General features: G+C 33.3%; 2 protein-coding genes across 2 annotated transcripts in view; one reads left to right on the top strand and one right to left on the bottom strand.

Annotated features, from left to right (window-relative positions):
- Positions 1–30: 30 nt before the first annotated feature.
- LOC149417572 (3-hydroxyacyl-CoA dehydrogenase type-2-like) lies at positions 31–6710 on the top strand. The gene is made up of 5 exons (XM_089640090.1): positions 31–133; positions 216–380; positions 988–1152; positions 1935–2172; positions 5874–6710. The coding sequence occupies exons 1-5, from the start codon at positions 125–127 to the stop codon at positions 6062–6064; spliced, it is 768 nt and encodes a 255-aa protein (XP_089496216.1). The 5' UTR covers positions 31–124; the 3' UTR covers positions 6065–6710.
- A 2146-nt stretch (positions 6711–8856) lies between these two features.
- LOC149417571 (neuronal synaptobrevin-like) overlaps positions 8857–21889 on the bottom strand; it is a 57115-nt gene continuing 44082 nt past the window's right edge. Inside the window, exons 2-6 of the mRNA XM_089640408.1 lie at positions 19836–19977; positions 18942–19020; positions 16022–16101; positions 14657–14708; positions 8857–10833 (exon numbers count right to left, since the gene is read on the bottom strand). Coding sequence (XP_089496534.1) covers positions 10826–10833; positions 14657–14708; positions 16022–16101; positions 18942–19020; positions 19836–19977 — 361 coding nt within the window. The 3' untranslated portion in view covers positions 8857–10825. The remainder of the gene's footprint in view (positions 10834–14656; positions 14709–16021; positions 16102–18941; positions 19021–19835; positions 19978–21889) is intronic.

Below are 21889 nucleotides of genomic sequence, written 5' to 3'. Positions count from 1 at the left end.
AAGAATAAGACAATTTGACAGTATGAAAAACATAGATAAAAATAATAAATAGAAAAAGTAAATAGACATCCGGCGCGTCTTTAGGTTATGTTAATTTGAATTTATAAATTTTTTTAAATAAAATATGTCGAAGGTAACTATTACGGCAATGCTTTTGATTATACACAACATTTTTGAAACTACTTAAAATAATTTTGTTTCTTTGTATTTTTCAGTCTCTGGTTAGTCTTGTGACTGGTGGAGTTTCAGGTTTGGGAAGAGCCACCGTAAAAAGGCTGATAAAACAGGGTGGAAAAGTTGTAGTATGCGATCTTCAAGAAACCAAAGGGATTGAAATGCAGCAAGAATTTGGCGATGATTTGGTTTTTGTCCATGCAGATGTGAGTTTAATTTAACAATTATCACCATGTAAACAATTAAGTCTGCAGACACTACAAACCACATATTAAATTTACAGGAGAATAACCATTTATTTTATTTTTTAAATATGTGTTTAATTCAGTACTTAACGCAATTATTTCGCTTTAATGCTTTTTTTGAGATATTAAGTACTATCCTTTCGCATCCGCTCTCAGTATGTTTGTACAAAATCTCATCCCAGAGTGGGAGTAGGCCTCCTCCACAAGTCCACTCCACCGACTGCGATTCCTCACCATTCGCCTACTGTCCACAGACCTCTCCGTCCTGCTCCTGTCCTCTTCCACACAGTCTATCCACTTCCACTGGGGCACCCAATAGAAGTGGATAGACTAATTTAGTTAGTCATCATTTTTTGTGTCTTGTCATCTGGCATTCTTTTAACACATACAGCACACCCGCAGTCTTAGAGACCTACAGAATCTTTAACACATACAGCACACCCGTAGTGTTAGAGACCTACAAAATCTTATGGCATGTCTTATAATCACATTTCTGAATCAACCATCTCCAATCCATCTCAAAGTACCATGCATGATTATTGTAATGTCCATTTTTGTATCTTTTAAGGTATGCTCGGAAAGTGATATGACCAATGTACTGAAAATTACCAAAGAGAAATACGGTCGGTTAGACAATTTGGTGAATTGCGCTGCCATTGCTTCAAGCTTCCAAACATGTAACTTTAACAAAAAAACAGTACACAGACTTAGTGACTTTGAAAAGGTTATAATGGTGAGTATTGCGAATGTTACTGCTTCCTGTTAAAATAATTATAACATTGTCCATTGTCAGAGTGGCCAGTGCACTTGAGGTGATTTGTCACAAAAACGGCGATATACAAGTCTTTTTTTGTTGTTTGTTTTTGGGGTGTTATGCCGTGTAACGTGCACTAACTCCTTCTTTAGCCGACGTTTCGGACAGCGTTGCAGTGTCCATCATCAGGGCAGATCCGGTAGATCCGAAGATGTGAAATATGTGTAATATGTCCGAAACAAACAACAAAAATGCTTTTGGCCGTGAGAATCTAAAAATTTACCTGATATACAAGTCATCCAAATATTATTATTGTCATATTTTAAATTCAACTTGCTGAGTTTACACCACAAACCGATTATTTTTTTATTTAATATAGATATAAGTGGGTACAGTCGTGTTGTATAAAATACACATCGGTACACAATTATGTTAAAAGATATGTTACCGTTGGATTAGTTAGCAACAATTTTAAATAAAATTAATATGGAAAATACAATGTAATTTTCTGAGTATTTTGTCAAGGTTAGCTAAAGTAAAGCCATGAGTTCTCCAATGCAAATATATATGGTTTTTGTAAACGGAATGAAAAAAATCATTACGCATTTAAGATTTGTATGGAAAAATATTGCATCCTAAATTTAAACTATCTCATCACATTTAACCCAATCCAATTCAATCTACCTAAACTAACAGATGTGCGCAAGATATCCCCATTTCCGCTCAATAAAACCATATTGAAGTAACTTGTTGTCTTCCAGGTAAATGTAGTAGGCACATTTAACACGGTGCGCCTGGCGGCTGGGCTGATTGGCGAGAATGAGCCCAACGAGGACGGCCAGCGCGGCGTGATAGTGAACACATCCTGCGCGTCGGCATACGATGGCCAATCGGGCCAGGCAGGGTACGCCGCGTCCAAGGCAGCTGTGGCCGGCATGACGCTGCCTCTCGCTCGGGACATGGCCGGACAGGGCATACGGGTGATGGCCATTGCGCCCGGTGAGATTCTATAAATACTTTTCTAATTACGGATTACTATGAAATATCTTTAGTTTGCTGTGGGAAATCCTTCTCTTTAAAACCATTCCTACCTTTTAAATAACAAATACCATCTTGCGTGTAATTCAACCCTCAGCATACATATTCAATTATAATCACAACGCTCACTGACACAAGACAGAAACCAAAAAAACATTGTATTATTCAAAATACACTCAACAAAATATGGACTAAAATCTTTAGAATATGTGCATAGCTATATTTTAAAATAATACAATCAATTGCCTTATGAGAAATTTTTGTACTATTAAATTAACCGCTTGTGTGCCAAAATTGCCTGTCAGTAAGGTAAAATTTTATCTGATGAATGCCAGCCTCACCAATCGGCAAGGTAAAAAATCATACTTTCTTGTCGAGGGATTTTGCATCTTAAAAAATGCTCCTAGCATACTGCTGTATTGTCATTTTGACTTGCCAACATATTTGTTTTATCTGTGAACAAGTGCGCGTCCATTGTGAAAGCATCATCAACCTTGCAATGTTCTTCCTTATGTCATGTTACCATATTATTAATCAAATAATATTATTTAGATTAATTGTGAAGGACACTTATTTAGCGTATAATTAAAAACATTGAAATATCTTTATTAACTTTTGTATAGAAAATGAGGGAGAAAAAAATCATTTCTCTGAATGTAAGTAGCTATTCTGGGGAAACCACTTATGATAAGTACATACAATGAATCAACAAAAACATAATTTTGCAAAAAACAAGTAAGTTATACGAAAATAGACTCGGCCGATGCTCTGCATACCGAAGGTTAATAAAATATACCCTGTCACACTAAAGAGTATTCGTTCACGAAAGTTCGGCGTTCTGAGAGATTAATAAAAACTGTGTTATATAAATTTATGATGCACTTTGTTCCACACTCATACCACAAAACTTTGGGGGTAATCTAAGAAAAAAAACATAACTAAGATAATAAAGATTTTTAAACAATTCAATTCTAATTACTTACCAAAAAAAAAAAATATCAATATTAGGAACAATCAAGTTTTAAAAATAATTCACCAAAGTTTGGTAATTAAACATAACTTGATTGACTGCCGTAATATAATACCATATTATGAATACAAACCAAATTCATTTTTAGAAAACGTTTTTTATAAAATATTATTATGATAAAACTATACTAACAGACCGAACGATTAGTCATAATAGACCCGATATAGTTTTACATGACAAAATTAAAAAAATAACTTATATCATTGATGTAGCTATTCCAAATTCCTATTATATTAAAAAATCTGTTAATGATAAAATAAGAAAATACACAGATTTAGGAAATGAGATAAAAAGAATTTGGCATTCTCAGACTATAAAAATATTACCATTCGTTATTTCGGCTACTGGCTTTATACCTAGCTCTCTCATCAAAAATTTAGGCGTATTAGATCTATCAAAACATTTATATATAAAAATGCAAAAATCATTCATTTTAAATACATGTAGGATAACGAAAGATTTTTTAAATATTTATGTTGAGGGATCAGTAGGATTTATAGGCCCTGTTAGGAGTTCTACCGAGCCGAACCCTCTGATATGAAAATATCTAGAGTCGGTGAATTATTTTCCCATTTGATCTCTGGTGAGTTGACGTGTTGTTCTTGTATTGTTTTGTATTTATTATGCTTATATAATGCACTTGCATAATGTTGATTGACTAGATGATCATTTGTGGAAAAGTGTGTGGAAGGGTTTAGTGTTTCCTATGGGGAAGATTTAACCCGGACATAAAATCGGAAAAGATATATGTATTGATATAAATAAAAATGTTAATATTCGTTTGTTCAAAATCTTAAATCTCCGAAAGTTCTACGTGCATGTGTTTTTATATACCTATATAATATAGATGTCACCCGTTTAAAAACAGTGCCCTCTGTTTAGGGTTGCCAGACGTCCTTTATTTTAAAGGACGTCCTCTATTTCAGACCTAAAAATTGATCTTGTCCTCTAATTTAAAATCTTCAATAGAGGACAATACTTTGTCATTTAATTTGGACAAAATAAATGAATCAGCGTGATTTGCGATGTGCTGCGAGGCGGCGAGCGCGGCGCACGCGGGCGGCTGAGACGAAATGCGGGGGAGGGGAACACTGCCGGGCAGCCGCTGACACTGACGAAAGAAATTAAGCTCCAGGATTTGTGCATCATGGTATCAAAACTACATATACCTAATATTAACCTTGATACATTGTATGAAGAGTTCTGTATATTAAAGCCTCTCTTGACGAAAATTATAGACGATAAGAAGTGTGAAAATGTTCTTGAAATTTGGATTCAAATTCACAAATCTACGGATGAAAACAAGAATCTGCTAAAAAAATACATTACGTATTTTCCATCCCCGTTTCTAATGCCCAAGCCGAAAGGATTTTTTCCTTGTGTACGAATACGTTGACCAAAAACCGAAATAAGTTAAATATTGATACTGTAAAAGCAGAACTACAAATAAAGTCGAACTAACATGAAATGCAAACAATTTTATAATTTCATCATAGAAAACGAAGAAGCTCTTAGAGCAGCCAAAAGTAATACTAAGTATTAACTTTATTTATTACTTTGAATGCAAAATGACTAATTAAGGTCGTACTACTTACTTGGCTTCGATTAACATTGTTTTTTATTAATAAATATAACTACTAATACCATAACAGCATTTTTCTAAAAAAATATTGATGTCCTTTATTTTCATCATATGTCCTTTATTTAATCGTATCAAATCCTCTAATTCATAAAACGGGAGCTGGCAACCCTACCTCTGTTGGACAAGCACGCTTTTTTTATTTTAAAGTGCCATGTGTTGGAAGTAAAAGCAACACGCGCATTGTTTCTCTATCTGCCCAGACAGACTGAGCCACAGCAGCGCGTGGCGGGGTACAGCTAGTATTGTAATAAAAATTGTCCAGTGAGTGTAATTGTGACTTTACTTTTGCGAGTAACTAATACATGTTCAGATAGCGAAATGGCCACCCTCACATTTCAAATCGTAAATAGAACAGCTGTCCGAGTGGGAACAAATAATAAGGTGTGTGTGCAGGAAAGCTTTGTGTCCACACAAAAATAAAAAATTTATCATAAAAAAAATATCTGTTCGTTTTTGCTTAGTTTTTCATGTATAATTTACCCCAAAGTTTTGCAGTACGAGTGTGGAACACGGTGTAAATTTATATATTTTTGAATAATATTTATGATGCCCCCAATGTGCATCTCAAATCTTTTTTTATTGGAATGCCTTGTTCAAAATGAATCCATGCATTTTGAATATAATATATTTTAACAAATTATTATAAGAAATAATTATTAGCCTGAAACACAAATATAAATAGAAAAAATCTTTTAGAAAAAACAAATGCCGCCGTCGGGAATTGATTGATTTGATTATTTGGCAGTTAAAAATAACCGGACATAGCACAGTGGTTCCGTGCACCTGACCGGCAATCAGAATGTGCGGGTTCAATTCTCGCCTGCGGTGTTTATTTTATCTCGGAAGATTTTTTCAATTTATATTTGTGTTTCAGGCTAATAATATAATGCTTATAATAATTTGTTATCATTTTGCTTTGCATGAAAACCTCATCTTGTGCAAACATAAGCTTACCATTAATAAAAAATAATAATATATTTTATTTGGCAGGTCTCTTCGATACACCGATCCTCAGCTACATGCCACCCAAAGTCCTTCAATTCTTCGCAAGGATGACGCTGTCGCCCCAGAGGCTGGGTCGTCCATCCGAATTTGCACACATGGTGACCACCATCATAGAAAACCCCCTACTTAATGGGGAAGTCATACGACTGGATGGGGGTCTAAGAATGGTCTTATAAATATTTGATTGATTTTGCCTTCATGTTTTCACGTACAGATCGATATACTTCCTGTGCAGATGGTAATATCGCTGCATATACACTTAATTCTGTTTTTACACGGAGAACAATGTGTTCCTCAGAAAAACACATTATCGTTCATTCCTACACGAATTATGGGAATATTCTAGGATTCTAATAAGGTTGGATATTATACCAGTGCCCTCTGAGGTCTATGTTTTTTCAAAACCATGCAAAAAAACACTGTTAAAACGGAATTGACTGTATTATGGATTAAATAAGTTTGTTAGTTCCTTTTTTGACTGCCTGCAGCGATAAGTTTGTACATTTAAACACAGTGTAACAATGGATAAGCTAGATTAAACGTGTAAATCATGTTCTGTATTGAAATAATCACGTTTCTTTATTGGCAGACCTTGTTTGCATCAATAAACTACTATTTTTGTGTGGCAATTAAAATATGTGACCATAAATATTATTATCTCTAAAGCAATTTAATAATTTGGGAAAATTGAATCTTTTGAGACAATTTTCATTTTTAGGAGCCAAGATTTTATTTTGATTTAGATACATGTAGAGTTAGTTATAGCATATTATGTACATTCAAATAATATATGTGTTTAATGTTGATGAATCATTAAAGATATTATTCATAAAATTGGATTTTGTAATTTACTTTATAAAATTTTTTTACTCACTGCTACTACTTTCTACTACACTTTTAAATATTGTACACATATTTTCTTTTACTCAAATATATGTAGGCATTAGCCACTCGAGCGATTTGGTATTTACAAAATAAATGCCTTCAGCAATGAAGATTTCCGCGCATTCATTTTTGGATTCGGCCTTACAATAATATAATGTGGAAACGTATAAACTGCTTACTGTAGTTTAAAGCCAATGAATCCATCTAGATTTCATCGTTTATCCCACAATTCCACAGGTTTTATAATAGAGCTGTTTTCAAGAATTTTGAAATAAGTTCTAAAAATTCGTCTACCTAAATTTAGGGGCGGCTATCGCTCAATGATAGGTAGCTATCGTTGGACTGGTTATTGGCGAGCAGTATGCACTGTAGCAATAGATCAACAGAAGTGCCTTATATAATATAACGCCTTGGAAGAATAAAGGTTTTCATTGTATGTATGATGTAATTCTTCCGAAGTTTTCCTGGATTTGTTCTCAAATATTTTCAAATTTACATGATTTAGGGTGGGATGTTTCAACTTCCACCACATTATATCTGTGCTATTTGGTCAATATATATAGATCTGCCGGTGTATTCCTGCGACGTACTGATCGATTCTGCGATCATGACCTCATTCGCAGTTGGTAACCCATTGCATATTGAGAAGGATTATTACTGTGCAGTATTGCACCCCATATTTAACACTTTTTATGCTTTTAGATAGTTCACAATAACATTATAATCTATATAAATATAAGGGAAAAGTTTTAGTCAAATGCCGATGCGAAAAAAGTACAGCCCCCCATTCTTGGTGGCAGGTATGCCGATGGGTTAAAAAAGATTTTTATTCCTAAATTTCAGATTAAGTTTGTATGAGGTAATCAAGTTTAGTACTGAATTCCCCTTAATATTTATTTATATCCTAGGGGAGGGGGGGAGTTATGTTTAGTTTCTAGAGAATTTCTAAGTTTCCAGAAATTTTCTCAGAATATTTTGATATTTCCTCAAATTGGCTTGAGAATTATGGCTAGAATTTCCCTATATTTGTGCTTTTTCCTTATACACTAAACTTTTTTTTCCCTATATGTAGTGAAATTTCTCTAGACATACCATCACTGCATGAGATGCTCGGCGCTCGAATGTGTGTGTGTGTAGCCAGATCGGTACGGCGAATTAACTCTTAAAATTGATTGATGTGGGTTGAACTACGTAAATACAGAAATGGCTGAATTTTTTTTAGTTTTATATTCTATTGCTCCATTTTCATAGTTAGACCGGTCTCATTTTTCAAAATCTGTTGCATTCTCTGTTCTCTGTAGGGGGAAAACTTTCTGAATTTGACAGTTATTACTACTCCACAATTATTATTTTTTTATACAAAATGTGCTGTGAAGGAATCTTCTTCCTTTTCGATTTTTTTCTGGGGAATTACCAGATTATTTCTTTTACTTTAATTTTTTTTATCTTGATATCTGTCAGTTGAATTTGTACGGAATGGAGGAGCTGTGGCTTCTTATGCCTCTCAGTAAACCTTCAGCCTGTCCTGCCCTCCAGATTGCCGAATAACCTAGCTTATAACTCCTCTGATTCAGAACTCAAATTTGATAAATCAAATCAATAGAATGTTTTTTCTCCTTATAAAAACGACTCTCAATATTTCTTTTACTCCACTGATTTCATATTATTAGATTAGATTATATCATTATAATTATAATTCCATGTGATTCATCATGACAAAAAAAGTTATAATGCTCACTTCCATGTGATTCATTATGATAAAAAAAGTTATTTTCCTCTCTTCTGTGATTCATTATGACAAAAAAGTTAGTTTCCTCATGCGATTTATTACAACAAAAAAGTAATTTTACTCGATTTCATGTGATTCATTATGACAAAAAAGTTATTTTCTTATACAAGTGAGGAAAATAACTTTTTTGTGTTTTAATACAGTGTCACCTAGTAGGTATAAAAAAAACACTTTTTAATACTTCATAATAGTTTATTTTTATTTATATATCTTTACATACATAGTTAATATAATATTTTAATCTATTATGCATTTCTGCACGCAATGAATATAATGTGATCTTAAATATTTCATCGATATATCTGATGATAGTATAATAATGCAATATGTAATAATAATTCTTTTATACAAATATTTTTTTCTTTACATCAATGACTCCGACTATTCTTTTTTTTAATAAAACTTTAAACATTTTATTAGCCAATTACTTAAACAACATTTTACATTTACCCCATTTTACAGATAATATAATATATTATTGTGTATTTGTATATTTTCAAGTGATAAAAAATTAAGAGAAAATATTCCTAACTTTGGTGTATTCAAGTTAGAATAATATTTATTGTATATTCAGAATAAAAAAAATTATTTCAATTTACAACTGTTGCATACCTTCAAGGTTAAAATGAATTCTTGTAGAAAAAATAACATATTTTAGGAGGTAAGAGGTTACATTTTTTACGCTTTATTTTTTTCTGACGGAGTATGTGATTTATGTAATCATAAAAGGTGTTCACTGGTACAGAGCAATCGCTTCAGGAGTTGATTCTTCATCATAGTGAATGCAAGAAAAATACTTTATTGTCTCTTTTGTACAAAAATCATTTGTGAAGTTCCCCCTTTAGCAGTGCTTAAAATTCTATTTTTTAAATATATCGGCCACGGTTATAAAAGGAATTTAACAGACAAGGGCCGGCAAGAAACCACACTCAATAAAAAGTTTTTTTTGTTAAAGCCAACATGCGACAGCCTCCGTTCTCCGAGTTCAAATTTCGAGTGCGTTCTGTAAATTTTATTTGATTAATTTGTATTATTTCACAAATTACTCATTAAAAATAATATATAGCATATGTGCGGCATGTTCCAGAGTGGAAGGTACTTTCAGTATCGCCCTGGTGTAAGACCACCATTCAGAATTGAAACGTTGCTGGTGACCAGTATGAATAGCCAGATACTTCCCCACCTTTCTCTTCCCCATCTCCTTCCCCTCCGCACTACCTTCAGCCTCAGAACATACCCCAATTGGGGATTCCGTAGTCTCACTGGCTCCAGAAATTTTGGGAGTAGTTGAGACTCTTGTGCTGTTTTACATTAAAAATATATTAAAAACACTTTGACAAGATAATACTTGATAAAGTGACATTTTTATTTTTGTCTTTAACCAACTAGAGGTAATACCTGAAGAAAAAAATAATGTATAACCTGTTAACCGGGGATTTCCGTTTTGAATTACGCAGCATATAATTCTTTCACTAGGACATGTCAGTACACACGCTCGGAGGACGAATTTCATATTATTTATTATTTTTACTTATGCAACATATATTTCAAGGACGTATTCATATGTCCTACCCGTACCGGATACTGCTTACGTTTGACGTATTTATACGTCCTGCTCGGTTAACAGGTTAAGGATGACACTGCAATTGCAGTGCTTTGTACCGTGCATGGGCAAGATTCCTCAACACTGCAAATGCAGGGCTCCAGCCCCTAAGGCCTGCCTGAAGTCAGTGAAACTATCCGAGAAGCCAGAGGAAATGAGAAGGGTGGAGAGTAATGTTGAGAATTACCTGGAAATTCATTAGTTATTTCAGGCATTGTTTCCATTCAGAGTTGTGGTTTCTCATCAGGGTATCACTGATACAGAATGAATTTCAATCATAGTATAAGACAATGATTTGTTGTTGATTAGTAAAAATTTTAAGTCAGAGAACTGCTCTCTATGAAACACAAGAAAAAATTATAAGGAATATTACGCTACCTACTTATTTTTACTTAAAAATTTGTGAAAACTTTGTAATTTGTAAAAAAACATTGTTTTTTCTAGAATCACCTCCCCAAGTTATTGCACTGAACACCTTATTTTCTGATGAAAAATACTTTGACTAAGAAGAAGCGTTGGTCCTTCAAGTTATATGTTATAATAATATATAGATTAAAAATACAGGAATAGCACATAGTGATAGCTTTGTATGAATATGCTTTATATAATTTTTATTACTCATCCCATCTTCGTTTTCTTAAGGCGGGTCCCATGTAATATTTAAGTTCCTAGAAAAATATAAAAGTTTTAATATTTCTTTCACACATTACTGCAGCTACAAATAAACGCTAAGGAGACAGTCTTCTCACACAGAATGCTGCTTTCTCTGTTTGTAAGTAAAATTTATGAACTTTTTAGCATAATACATATTTGCATTTCAATTTCTTGTACATATAGGTACATAATATCGTCTATTCAATTCTAAAAAATCCTAAATGACAAACAAAGTGTTTGACGATATAACTTCCTCACAGAACCTCATAAGATGACATAAAGAATGCTAGTTCTCCCTGTTTGGAGTCTATATAAAATATTAATTTGTGAACTTGTGTCGTGGGTATTTTAGTATTGTAGTTTATGGTTCATAAATTATGAAATGGAACAACATTTATTTGAAAGGACTATCCCCTTAATTCATTAAGAAATATTTGCTGCCTATGTATGTACATTATCTTCATTCGAAACCCAATAACGTGATTGTGACATTCTTAGGCAAATTGCCATTTAATCCTAAATCAGTTCGTAGATCGCCGTACATTATTTAAAAATGGCATTATAAAAAGAAAATTATTAAGAATTGTATAAAAAATTAATTTAAATTTTATTTTTCAATTATGAAAAAATCACGGTTTTGGATGCCGAATGAAATTACAAAACTTCATAAGCATGATTTAAAAAATGTGTTCATTTGAACACTCTAATAGTTTTTACTGCTTGTGTGTTTTTTGCCGCGCACATTCTAAAGAGAAATTTTTTAAATTAATTGACTTGGTGAAGTGTAAAAATTAAGTTCTTAAGAATGTGCACAAAATTTCATTCAAAATATCCGAGAAAAAAATGCGATTGCAAAATATTTATTTCCAACTAGCTAGCATTTAATAAAATCAGTACAATTCTAAAAAAATGTTAAAATTATTGACAGTCAGAAACATTTCAGGAAGCAATCGTAAAATTTGTGATGAACATGATGGAAAATTTACGAAGTTTTTTCATTAATAATAAAGTTGTATTTTTTCCTCAATTTTCTGATTGCAGAGTAAAAGTTCAAAAATGGAGGACATTTATTCAAATGAAATTTGAAGAGTAGAAATACTTCTGCGCTCAAATCACGCACATTAATGAAATAACAATATTATTATTATTTTTCGGAATAACTTATTGAGTAAAACCTCAAATTATAATATTTAAATATTGAAGACAATATTAGTGATTTTTAAACGCAAATCTGAAACAGAAAAATCAGAAAAGGAAACGGTCACATCTGGTCCCAGATGTGACCGTTTCCTTTTCTGATTTTTCTGTTTCAGATTTGCGTTTAAAAATCACTAATATTGTCTTCAATTTTTAACAATATTATGTTTAGAGTAGAGAAAGGTCTTACTTATGTCATCATGAAAAATCTTCTCACACGTCTTGTATGAAAACGGACAAGACAGAAAACACTAGAACAATGACATCATGTATGTACGACCTCTCTCTGGGAATACTAAGTAATGTTTAGTTTAAATTAAAAGAGGCACCTACTCATAATAATATATGAAAATAAATTATTTTGGTAGAAAATACAATATTGACACATTCTATGTTTTTCTGAAACTTTATCATATTCTGATAAATGATTCCTTAAAATTACACAATATTTTCCAAATATTTCAATTCCAGTCTCATGTTAATTATTATTGTAATTTTTGCTAAATACATTATTTTTTATGTGGCCCATGTAAAAACTGTACAACCGAATGAATGAAATTTTAACATTCATTTAACCGGTTGTGCGGCCATGTAGGAACTGTGCAACTGAATTAATGAAATTTTAACATTCATTTAACCGGTTGTTTGGCCATGTAGGAACTGTGCAACAGAATTAATGAAATTTTAACATTCATTTAATCCAGTTGTTCGGCCATGTAGGAACTGTGCAACCGAATTAATGAAATTTTAACATTCATTTAACCGGTTGTTTGGCCATGTAGGAACTGTGCAACTGAATTAATGAAATTTTAACATTCATTTAACCCGGTTGTTTGGCCATGTAGGAACTGTGCAACAGAATTAATGAAATTTTAACATTCATTTAACCAGTTGTTTGGCCATGTAGGAACTGTGCAACAGAATTAATGAAATTTTAACATTCATTTAATCCGGTTGTTTGGCCATGTAGGAACTGTGCAACAGAATTAATGAAATTTTAACATTCATTTAACCCGGTTGTTTGGCCATGTAGGAACTGTGCAACAGAATTAATTAAATTTTAACATTAATTTAACCAGTTGTTTGGCCATGTAGGAACTGTGCAACAGAATTAATGAAATTTTAACATTCATTTAATCCGGTTGTTCGGCCATGTAGGAACTGAGCAACCGAATTAATGAAATTTTAACATTCCTTTAATCCGGTTGTGCATTAAAAGATGAATCAATACATTTGGCATTAAATATTATAAATTTAAAGAATGAAGCTTTTCACTAATCTACTTTTTAATATTTGATGATCAAAGGAATAATCATACATAATTGCATCTAGAGGTTGTGATTATCATTTTTCAGCCCTAAACATTTCTTTAGGCAAGTAATTCTCAAGATATATTCATATAGCACTCAAGTTGAAAATCATTACCTCTATTCCCATATTTAAAATAAATATTATTATCAAAGTAAAGCAAAGGCATGGGTACAAGAAATGAACAAAACTGAAAACATGCGTTGAAAGTAGTAGAAAATCATGCAGAAAAGGGATAAATATAAATAAATTTGTAGTCATTAATACATACCAAATAGTACATACATTTTATAGTGTTTGTATAAATAAGTTTTTTTTACATCACAACAAAAATTCTCCTGTTCCTTATCTAAATGTTTGAGTTGGCAATCAAAAACATAGTATTATAGGCAGAAAGTGTATGTTTTGAAAGGAAAGAAATAAGTTTGTAGATTTGTTTGGTTGAGTGCACTCAGTAGCTGAGAAATATCTAGTCACTGAAACTTTAGCAAAGTAATTTGTAAAGAGATTTCTTGTATACTGGTACATATATTTATTATGTAGAATGGTGAAATGAATAATTTGTATCTTGTTTCAGTACGGTGGCTTTGAGAAAACTTCAGAATTTTAGCTACAAACCCACTAATAATTTATACTTGGCTGTCCTGTCCTTTATCTTTCAAGCTGGAAATTAAATTTTACAGACAATAACTTTCCTATTGATTTTAGAAAAGTGTGTCAGCATTGTGGCGTTCCGGAAACTTCTGAATGTAATCTAGGAGCTTCTTTTATGTTGTCTTTAGTAAAATCATTAACAATTTTCTTCGAGCAGACTTTCTCGTTGTCCCTATATAAATTTCCCTTCTTGCTGGCAAATGTTTGGTGTTTTAGGCATTGCTACTTGCAAATAGTATGTATTGTGACTACCTTACCTAACCCTGAAGTGTTGAAAACTAAATCCTAGATACCCAACAGCAGAAACGACAAGGATACATGGGAGCTTACACGGAGAAGTTTCGGGAACAGATCGGGATAGAAAGTAGAGAGATACATAGATCAGGCAAGAAGTATAGAAGTACGTTTGATAGAACCACTGAGAGAATTGCCACAACATAAATAATCACACAGAACAGAGTACAAATGGGTAGTGAACCCACTTTACGTTCTGACTCACCAAGTATGCAGTTTTCATTAGATAAATAATGTACGCAGTTACATGAAGTTAGCTGTAATATTAAAATGGGGTAATTAGTATTATATTTAAGGAGTGTGGGGGTACCATGTGTGATTTTTAGAATAATAAAATAAATTATTGTTCAGGGAATACCTCTCATCTCCTCCTGCGCTACTTACCGATTATCAGGGCCAGAATGATTACAGCAATTACACCGGCAATTATCATCATCTGAAATATAAATATATAGGTAGTCAATCAATTACATAATGACATTTCAGAGGTGCCTACTATCTGTATCGATGTCATGACTAGGATGTCTAGATCAACGCAACTATTTTCACCTCATTATATCATTCCCATTGTGAGTTCTGGAGCTTTGAAATATCAAAATAAAAACTTGACGCCATGTTATTGCATATTGTTAAAAAAGATGATTGAAAATTGAGAAGCCAGATAATAAAACTATGTGGTTTTATTTGTAATAAGAGGGAAATAATCAGAATCTTTTTTTTTTACTCTACAAAATAACTATTTCTTTGCCCTTTTTATACATAGTAGCCATTTGTAATAAATTTTTAATGTCAAATTGAGATGGCGGGATAATAGTCAATAGACTGTACTTAACACACTTCACGTGGGAGAAAACAAGGGTTCCATTGGAGAAAACCTTTAGCATAAATTATTATAAGAAAACAACAATTTCCGCATCGCAAGTGCCATAAGTGTAAGGATTTATTACCCGTTCTACGACTTTAACATAATTCTAGTTCTCTTTTGATTAAATATTCTTCCACACAAATGATAAGAAGATGTGGAAGACTTGCATCACATTTTTTATGCATACACATACAGTTGGATCTTTTACAAAGAGATTCGTGTGCAATATTCATATACAATTATAAGACAGTAATGCCCTTCCCGCCATTCATGTATCGACAATGACCGTCATAAAAGGTAGAACTATTTCCCTCCAGAAGTGGGTTAATAATTAACATAATGAATGGTATCATCTCAGATGACAGGTGATAATAAAGATGCATACTCATTATATAATATCTACGGTTGTCTCTCTCATACAAGACTTCAGAGGAATACACAAGCCAAAAATGTGTGCATTACATCTCCACAAATATACGTATAGGCATAAAAATCGCTTTGCAAACGTCTCAGAGTCAGAGTCTAGAAACCGTTGATTTTAGCGCAAAGTGGTTTTTATTTATTTTGTGAATAATTTTTTAAGAGAGAAAACTATAACAGATAATCTTAGCCATAAAATTAGATTTTTAAAAAGTTGTTTCTTACATGCGTTCATACATTTCTATATGAAAAAAAAAATTTTTTAGGTTTCGCTTATATTTTTTATAAAGTAATTAACAATTTTATTTTATTTCTGCTAAGGAAAATGATAGGAAATGCTTCAATTTATTCAAATTCATATTTTTTGGTATTTAGATTAATCGAAAATATTGATTTAGAAGCTTTGCGTTCAGTCTTTACTCTAGGCAGAAATTTTAAGCAAATCGCTCAAATAAAATGTTTACCTTTAAGTTCTGCAGCCAAAACTTGCTTTTTAGTTTTCCAGCTTGTTGTTCAAACTGAGAAGCACCCTGCTGGAGTGCATCTGGAAAAAAATCATTAGTATTTAAGTTTTTGAAATTCTAATATGTATTATTTTTATTATGAAGTAATAACCATAGATAATAGAATCAAAGGAAGATGTGGTATGGTAGCATGCTGACTGTCGCCGAGCTACAACCAAACTGCATAGACCATAAGTAATGAAGAGAATGAAAGTTATGCGTTTGGTGGGTAGAAACAAAGGCGGGGCGCTGCTGTGCGTAGATGCTATTTGTACAGTATTGGTGAGTGATTTTGGCCACACTTTTGTGTGTGCGGCTTCATACTAATAATGGTTCATGGCCCATTCATCTTTTTTCTACTATCCATGGGTTGAGTGGTCCAAAGCGTAAGGTTTGTATGCAGAAGTCAGGAGATCAATCTTCTGTAATCTTAAGTTTTCCATCATATAAAGGTACAAAGAAAGTAGGAAAAATTTATTTTTATATTATTTTTTTCATATTTTTGAGGTTTGGGTACCACCGCCCCGGGAACCATTTATTGTAGAAGAAACACCTCTGCCATAGGTCCCCCCAAGTGGTTCGCTACGTTTGGTGATTCAGCAGGGGTGCCCAGGTTCATGGGGTGAGGTGTGTTCAGGATGTATGGATCGGGAGAGGCTGGTTTGGGGAGACCCTTTGACTTCTCCAACTGGTCTCTCTTGACCCACCGCCTTGCGCCGCAGCGGGAAGGATAAATCTTTCTTCCGTCACTCCTGGACACACTAATGCCTAGATTTATACCCACACCTCATACCTTTTTCCTTCCCAGAGCTTCCTCTCTGATATTGTATTGGTATACTTAAGGCATATTGAAAGGCCTATGAAATTGGCATTGAAAGGTCCTATGAAATGGGTTCAGGGAACTATTAAGTTAAAATTAAGTTCATGGGTGTATTTAATTCATTTAATCGGAGGAGAGGGAAAAAGGTCCATGTTAACCAAATAAAAAAAAGTTGTATAACGTTAAAATCAAATTATGGAAATCCCGAAAAATGGTATGACTTGGGAAGTCCAGAAAATAAAAATGTTAGTGATCCTTTACCCAGAACTAGTGGGGAAAATGATGTAATAACTAGGGCTGGCAGATTGGTGAAACCCCCTGTCAGATTTAGTCATAGTGATTATGTTTAAGTTTTTTTTGGTCATTCAGTTGAAAAAAAAAATTAAATGAGGAAAGGATGATATCACTGCCGTCTAGATGGCAGTGATGATATGTATTGCTATGTTGGCAGTCCTGATTCGTCGCTTGACAGATAATAAAAAATGTGTAAGAGTGTCAATAAACGTCCTAGGTTTGAGTCAACAGTCTATTATTCTTTAATAATCCCCGATATAACACTCTCCTTCCTTTCCTTTAAAAGACCCACGACACAGCATCCCCAAATATGACATAGGCCCTGATGGAAATTATTTTCCTCGGTATAAATCTAATCTAATCCTCAGTATTTAAATACTAATTTCCCTTAATATTTTTTAAAGGAAAGGAAGGATGTGATGTTCTAGAAAGGTATGAGGGTTGGGTAGGAATCTAGGGATCAGTGTGTCCAGGAGTGACGGACATATAAATGTAGTATTAAAATATTGTCAGATTATTTGTATCCAGGAAAAATTTGTTTCTAGGAGCCAGTGTCTTTTTTTGGAATTTTTCAGTTCCGATTGAAACCAAGTTTAGGGTTAATAGTAAATATGTGGAAACAAAATTTTCCATTTAAACGAAAATTTATGGATAAATTGCATTTCACTTTTTCATAAACGCCACAACGATCCACATTTTTTTATACAAAAATGTTTGGAAGATTGACGGCTAACCTCTTGTTTGCCAGCGTATCCTTAAGGATGCTTTTAGAAAATCATTTCTCTGAATATAACCAGCCATTCTTATAAGTACTTTTATAAATATATAATCACATAAATATATATATATATATCACTTTTATAATACCTTTGTACAGGGTTTTCCAATAAGAGTTGTTATTTTGAATAACCCGCTATTTCAGTAGATGTTACTTTTGAAGCTGTCATTTTTTGGCATTTGACAAGTAGAAACTACGCCATTAATAAAAATGGAACGATACACGCTTCAACAACGCATCGGAATTATTAAAATTCACTATTATTAATTATTAAAATTCCATCGAAAAATCATTTTGAGTGATGAGGCCCATTTCCACCTCGGTGGCTTCGTCAACAAGCAAAATTGTCGCATCTGGGGGCTCGGAAAACCCAAGAGTAATTGCTGAAAAGCCTCTCTATCCTCAACGCGTGACTGTTTGGTGCGGTTTATTGTCCGGCGGAGTCATTGGACCTTACTTTTTCGAAAATGAGACTGGAGCAACAGTTACGGTGAATGGACTGCGCTATCGAGAGATGATTAATGATTTTTTATGGCCGGAATTGGATGGTATTGATCTGGACAACGTATACTTTCAACAAGACGGCGCTACGTGCCACACAAGCAACGAAACCATTGATCTTTTTCGATTGAAAATCAAAATAACACCTCTTATTGGAAAACCATGTATAATTAAAAATGTTTCTTTTATAATCAAACTTTATCTTTGTTTGCGTTAATTATAATTAAAAATGTTTCTTTTATAATCAAACTTTATCTTTGTTTGCGTTAAAATTTTAATATTTTTAATTTCATATGTCAATTTGCAATGCTAAAGTCTTTCGCCTGCTTTCAAATACAGTATTTTATTTTGAAATACGTTCAAAAACAGTGAATTTATGTGTAAGGCGCAAATCTTATCCGCCCTATCTGTATTGTGACAGTTCTCCTAAGAGGAATACATTGTAAAATGTTAGAGGCTTTAGGGGTTACTGGTTTTGTTAACATTACCTGCTCTGTCGTCCAGTTCCGATAGTTTCTGATCTCTCTCCAATACCTTCTCCACATTGGTCTTCATTATGTCAACAACCTGAAAATTTAATTGCAAACTTTTATAACACATTGTTGAGACGTTTTTTACACTCACCACTTCAATCATTAACAGGGAAGACAGAAGGTTTTAATAAAGATATTATAGGAGCATTCTGAAATTACTGGAAAGATAATGTAATTTCTTAAATTCTTCATAGAATGGCCAAAAATTAAAATTTTGTTTCCGATTTCTGATTTCTAGTTTCTGTAAAAAGAAAAATATAGTCACATCTTAAGAAGCGACAATAAGAAGATTATAATTATATTTTCCACCCAGACAGTAGTGATAACTTAATGTTTATTTGTCTAAGTTCTGTTTTATCCCTGTTATGTTTTTTCACAGTTCTGTTTTGTCCTCAGATCATAGAATTAAATGATTTGAGGTTTTGTCACTGTATTCTTTTTCGACTGTTATGTTTGTCGCTGCTCTGTTTTGTCACTGTTAGGTTTTGCGACTGTTATATTTTGTCACAGTTACGTTTTGCTACTGTTTTGCAATTTGCGACTGTTATGTTTGTCACTGTTTTGCGAGTGTTCTATTATGTCACTATTCTGTTTTGCCAATCTTACTTTTGTCACTTTACTGTTTTGCCATGAATCCGTAATTATTAATATACTAACGCAGACCCGCGAAAAATCACGGGATATTATAATTACTATTTTGAAAAAGATTAAAATAATGTTCTGTTATAATATTATATCATGGATAGGTACCTACTTTATCCTTCACACAATGTGTCTTAAATTAAAAGCATATTAATAATAGTTCATTGAAGCCGAGTTACAGACACACAATTGGTACATTTAATTTACCTCGTCAACCTGCGCCTGCGTCTGTTGCAGTCTCCGCTGGGCTGCCATCTGCTGCGGGGTGCGCGGCCCTCCCACCACCCCATCTCCGCCCTCGGGGCCCCCCGCCCCCGCCCCGCCGGCAGACAGACCGCCCTCCGTGGCCCTACACAAAACAAAAGACTATATTATTTATGGTCATTCATTCATTCATCAGGAATTCAAAGAATTAAAAAATAGTGTTTTTGAACTTGAGATATGTACAAAATTATCCTAACAGGGGAATAGTGGAAATATGATAAAAGAAGTTACTGCACCAATTGGTTTTGAAATTTGTGTAGCTCTTCTGTAGATCTTTTCTATAGAAGACAAACTCTGCTGGGAGAGGACATTCAAAAGAACAAGAAACGGTTTAATATTGCATTAAATAATAATATATTAAATAGAATTTGTTGTAAAATTAAATTTAACCCTTTCAGACCGTGTGTATACATATATCTCAAAATACATGGTTTCAGAATTTTTTCCTCACTATCTAGAGTGAATAAAAATTGACGGTTTTCAAGTTCTGTGAAAGATTTTTTCAAGTTCTGTTTTTATTTCAGTTTTGTCAAGCAATTAGCCTACAATGATATAATAACAGAACTTGAATAAGTCTTTTACAGAACCCGAAAATGAACGTTGAAATTTGATGAATTGTTCAAATTCTCCGAAACAACCCGTCCTAATTGTTATTAAGAGACAATAATATGTTTTACCACTGCCAGTTTTAATTCAGGTCTGAAAGGTTAACTGGATTTATCATAATGCATTATGTTTAAATTATGAAAAAACGATAGAACCTTCAGATCAGCTGCATGTTGCACCTTTGCATGGATATTGTTTGTTATTGCGGATTCCTTGGCAAAACAAGGAGCATCCAACTTTATTGTTACCCTCGTACAACACATTCCCCTATCTGACATTTTTTCCATCTTCAAACATAGCAATATTTGATCAAAGTATTGGCACATTACTAGTCAATCCAAGAGAGCCTGCTATGCCTCAATACAAAGGACTATCCCATCAAAATCGTTCTTTCAACAATTCCCCCGTTAATCCAAAAAATAAATATATTTATCACTTATTCGAATGAGGATTACGCATTGTTCTATTCCTTTTCACTTTTTTTTAAATTCACATACTCCAATCTTTGCTTTTAAAATTTGCCAAATTAAAACAAATATATATAGATTCACCTTCCCTCTCTCCATAATTTGAAATGATGGCCTAGAACACCCTTGAAGTGTGAAAGCTAGAAACATTAGGGAAAAAATCTTGTTGTATGCATCAAAGTTTTATAATAAAAATGAATGCTAAATCAATGGTCATCTTATATGCAGTGGCGGACTAAGGGTGGAGGGCGGGGGGGAGCCCAAAACGCCTCCATGTTCCCTTGATCCAATCCTAAACAAGGCATTAAGGCACCAGAACACTGTAAAAGAAATTGACTTTTTTTAATTTAACTTTTTGAAAGATGTATTTGTTAAGAATGCTCTCACAAAATGTTTTAAAGAAATTCGAAAAATTGACGGAGATAGATCATTTTATGTGAAACCGTTTGAAACACTTTGTATGTTGAATTATCCTTCAGCAAAACTTTGAATTCGTTTTTCTCGAAACTTTTTTAACACGTTTTTCAACCTGGTTGATAACATGTTAAACAAACTATACATCCGATTTGCATGCACCATTTACCTTTAGCTACCATCGGCAAGGGGCCCCTAGGGTAAAGGGGCCCCTTGCCGATGCGTGGCCGCAAGACAGTGGCTTACACTGCCTAATGGACAATACGGCCATAGTGACTGAATTTTCAAACAGTTCTTAAACCTTTTTGTTGTTTGTTTTTGGGGTGTTATGCCGTGTTGCGCTAACTCCTTCTTTAGCCGCTTTAAAACGCTGTCCGAAACGTCGGCTAAAGAAGGAGTTAGCGCAACACGGCATAACACCCCAAAAACAAACAACAAAAATGCTTTTGGCCGTGAGAATCTAAAAACTTACCAGTTCTTAAACCATTCGAAAATCCAGTGTCTATGACA

This window comes from Hesperophylax consimilis, chromosome 15, assembly GCF_061612785.1.
Source record: "Hesperophylax consimilis isolate HC1 chromosome 15, BYU_Hcon_1.0, whole genome shotgun sequence".
NCBI classification, from domain to species: Eukaryota; Metazoa; Arthropoda; class Insecta; order Trichoptera; family Limnephilidae; genus Hesperophylax; species Hesperophylax consimilis.
Note: the sequence above shows the minus strand (reverse complement) of the source record. Positions and strands in the feature narration are given on the sequence as shown.

Coding starts and splice junctions, on each gene's coding strand:
- LOC149417572 (XM_089640090.1), top strand. Junction 381..987: donor TGGTTTTTGTCCATGCAGAT/GTGAGTTTAATT, acceptor GTATCTTTTAAG/GTATGCTCGGAAAGTGATAT. Junction 1,153..1,934: donor ACTTTGAAAAGGTTATAATG/GTGAGTATTGCG, acceptor GTTGTCTTCCAG/GTAAATGTAGTAGGCACATT.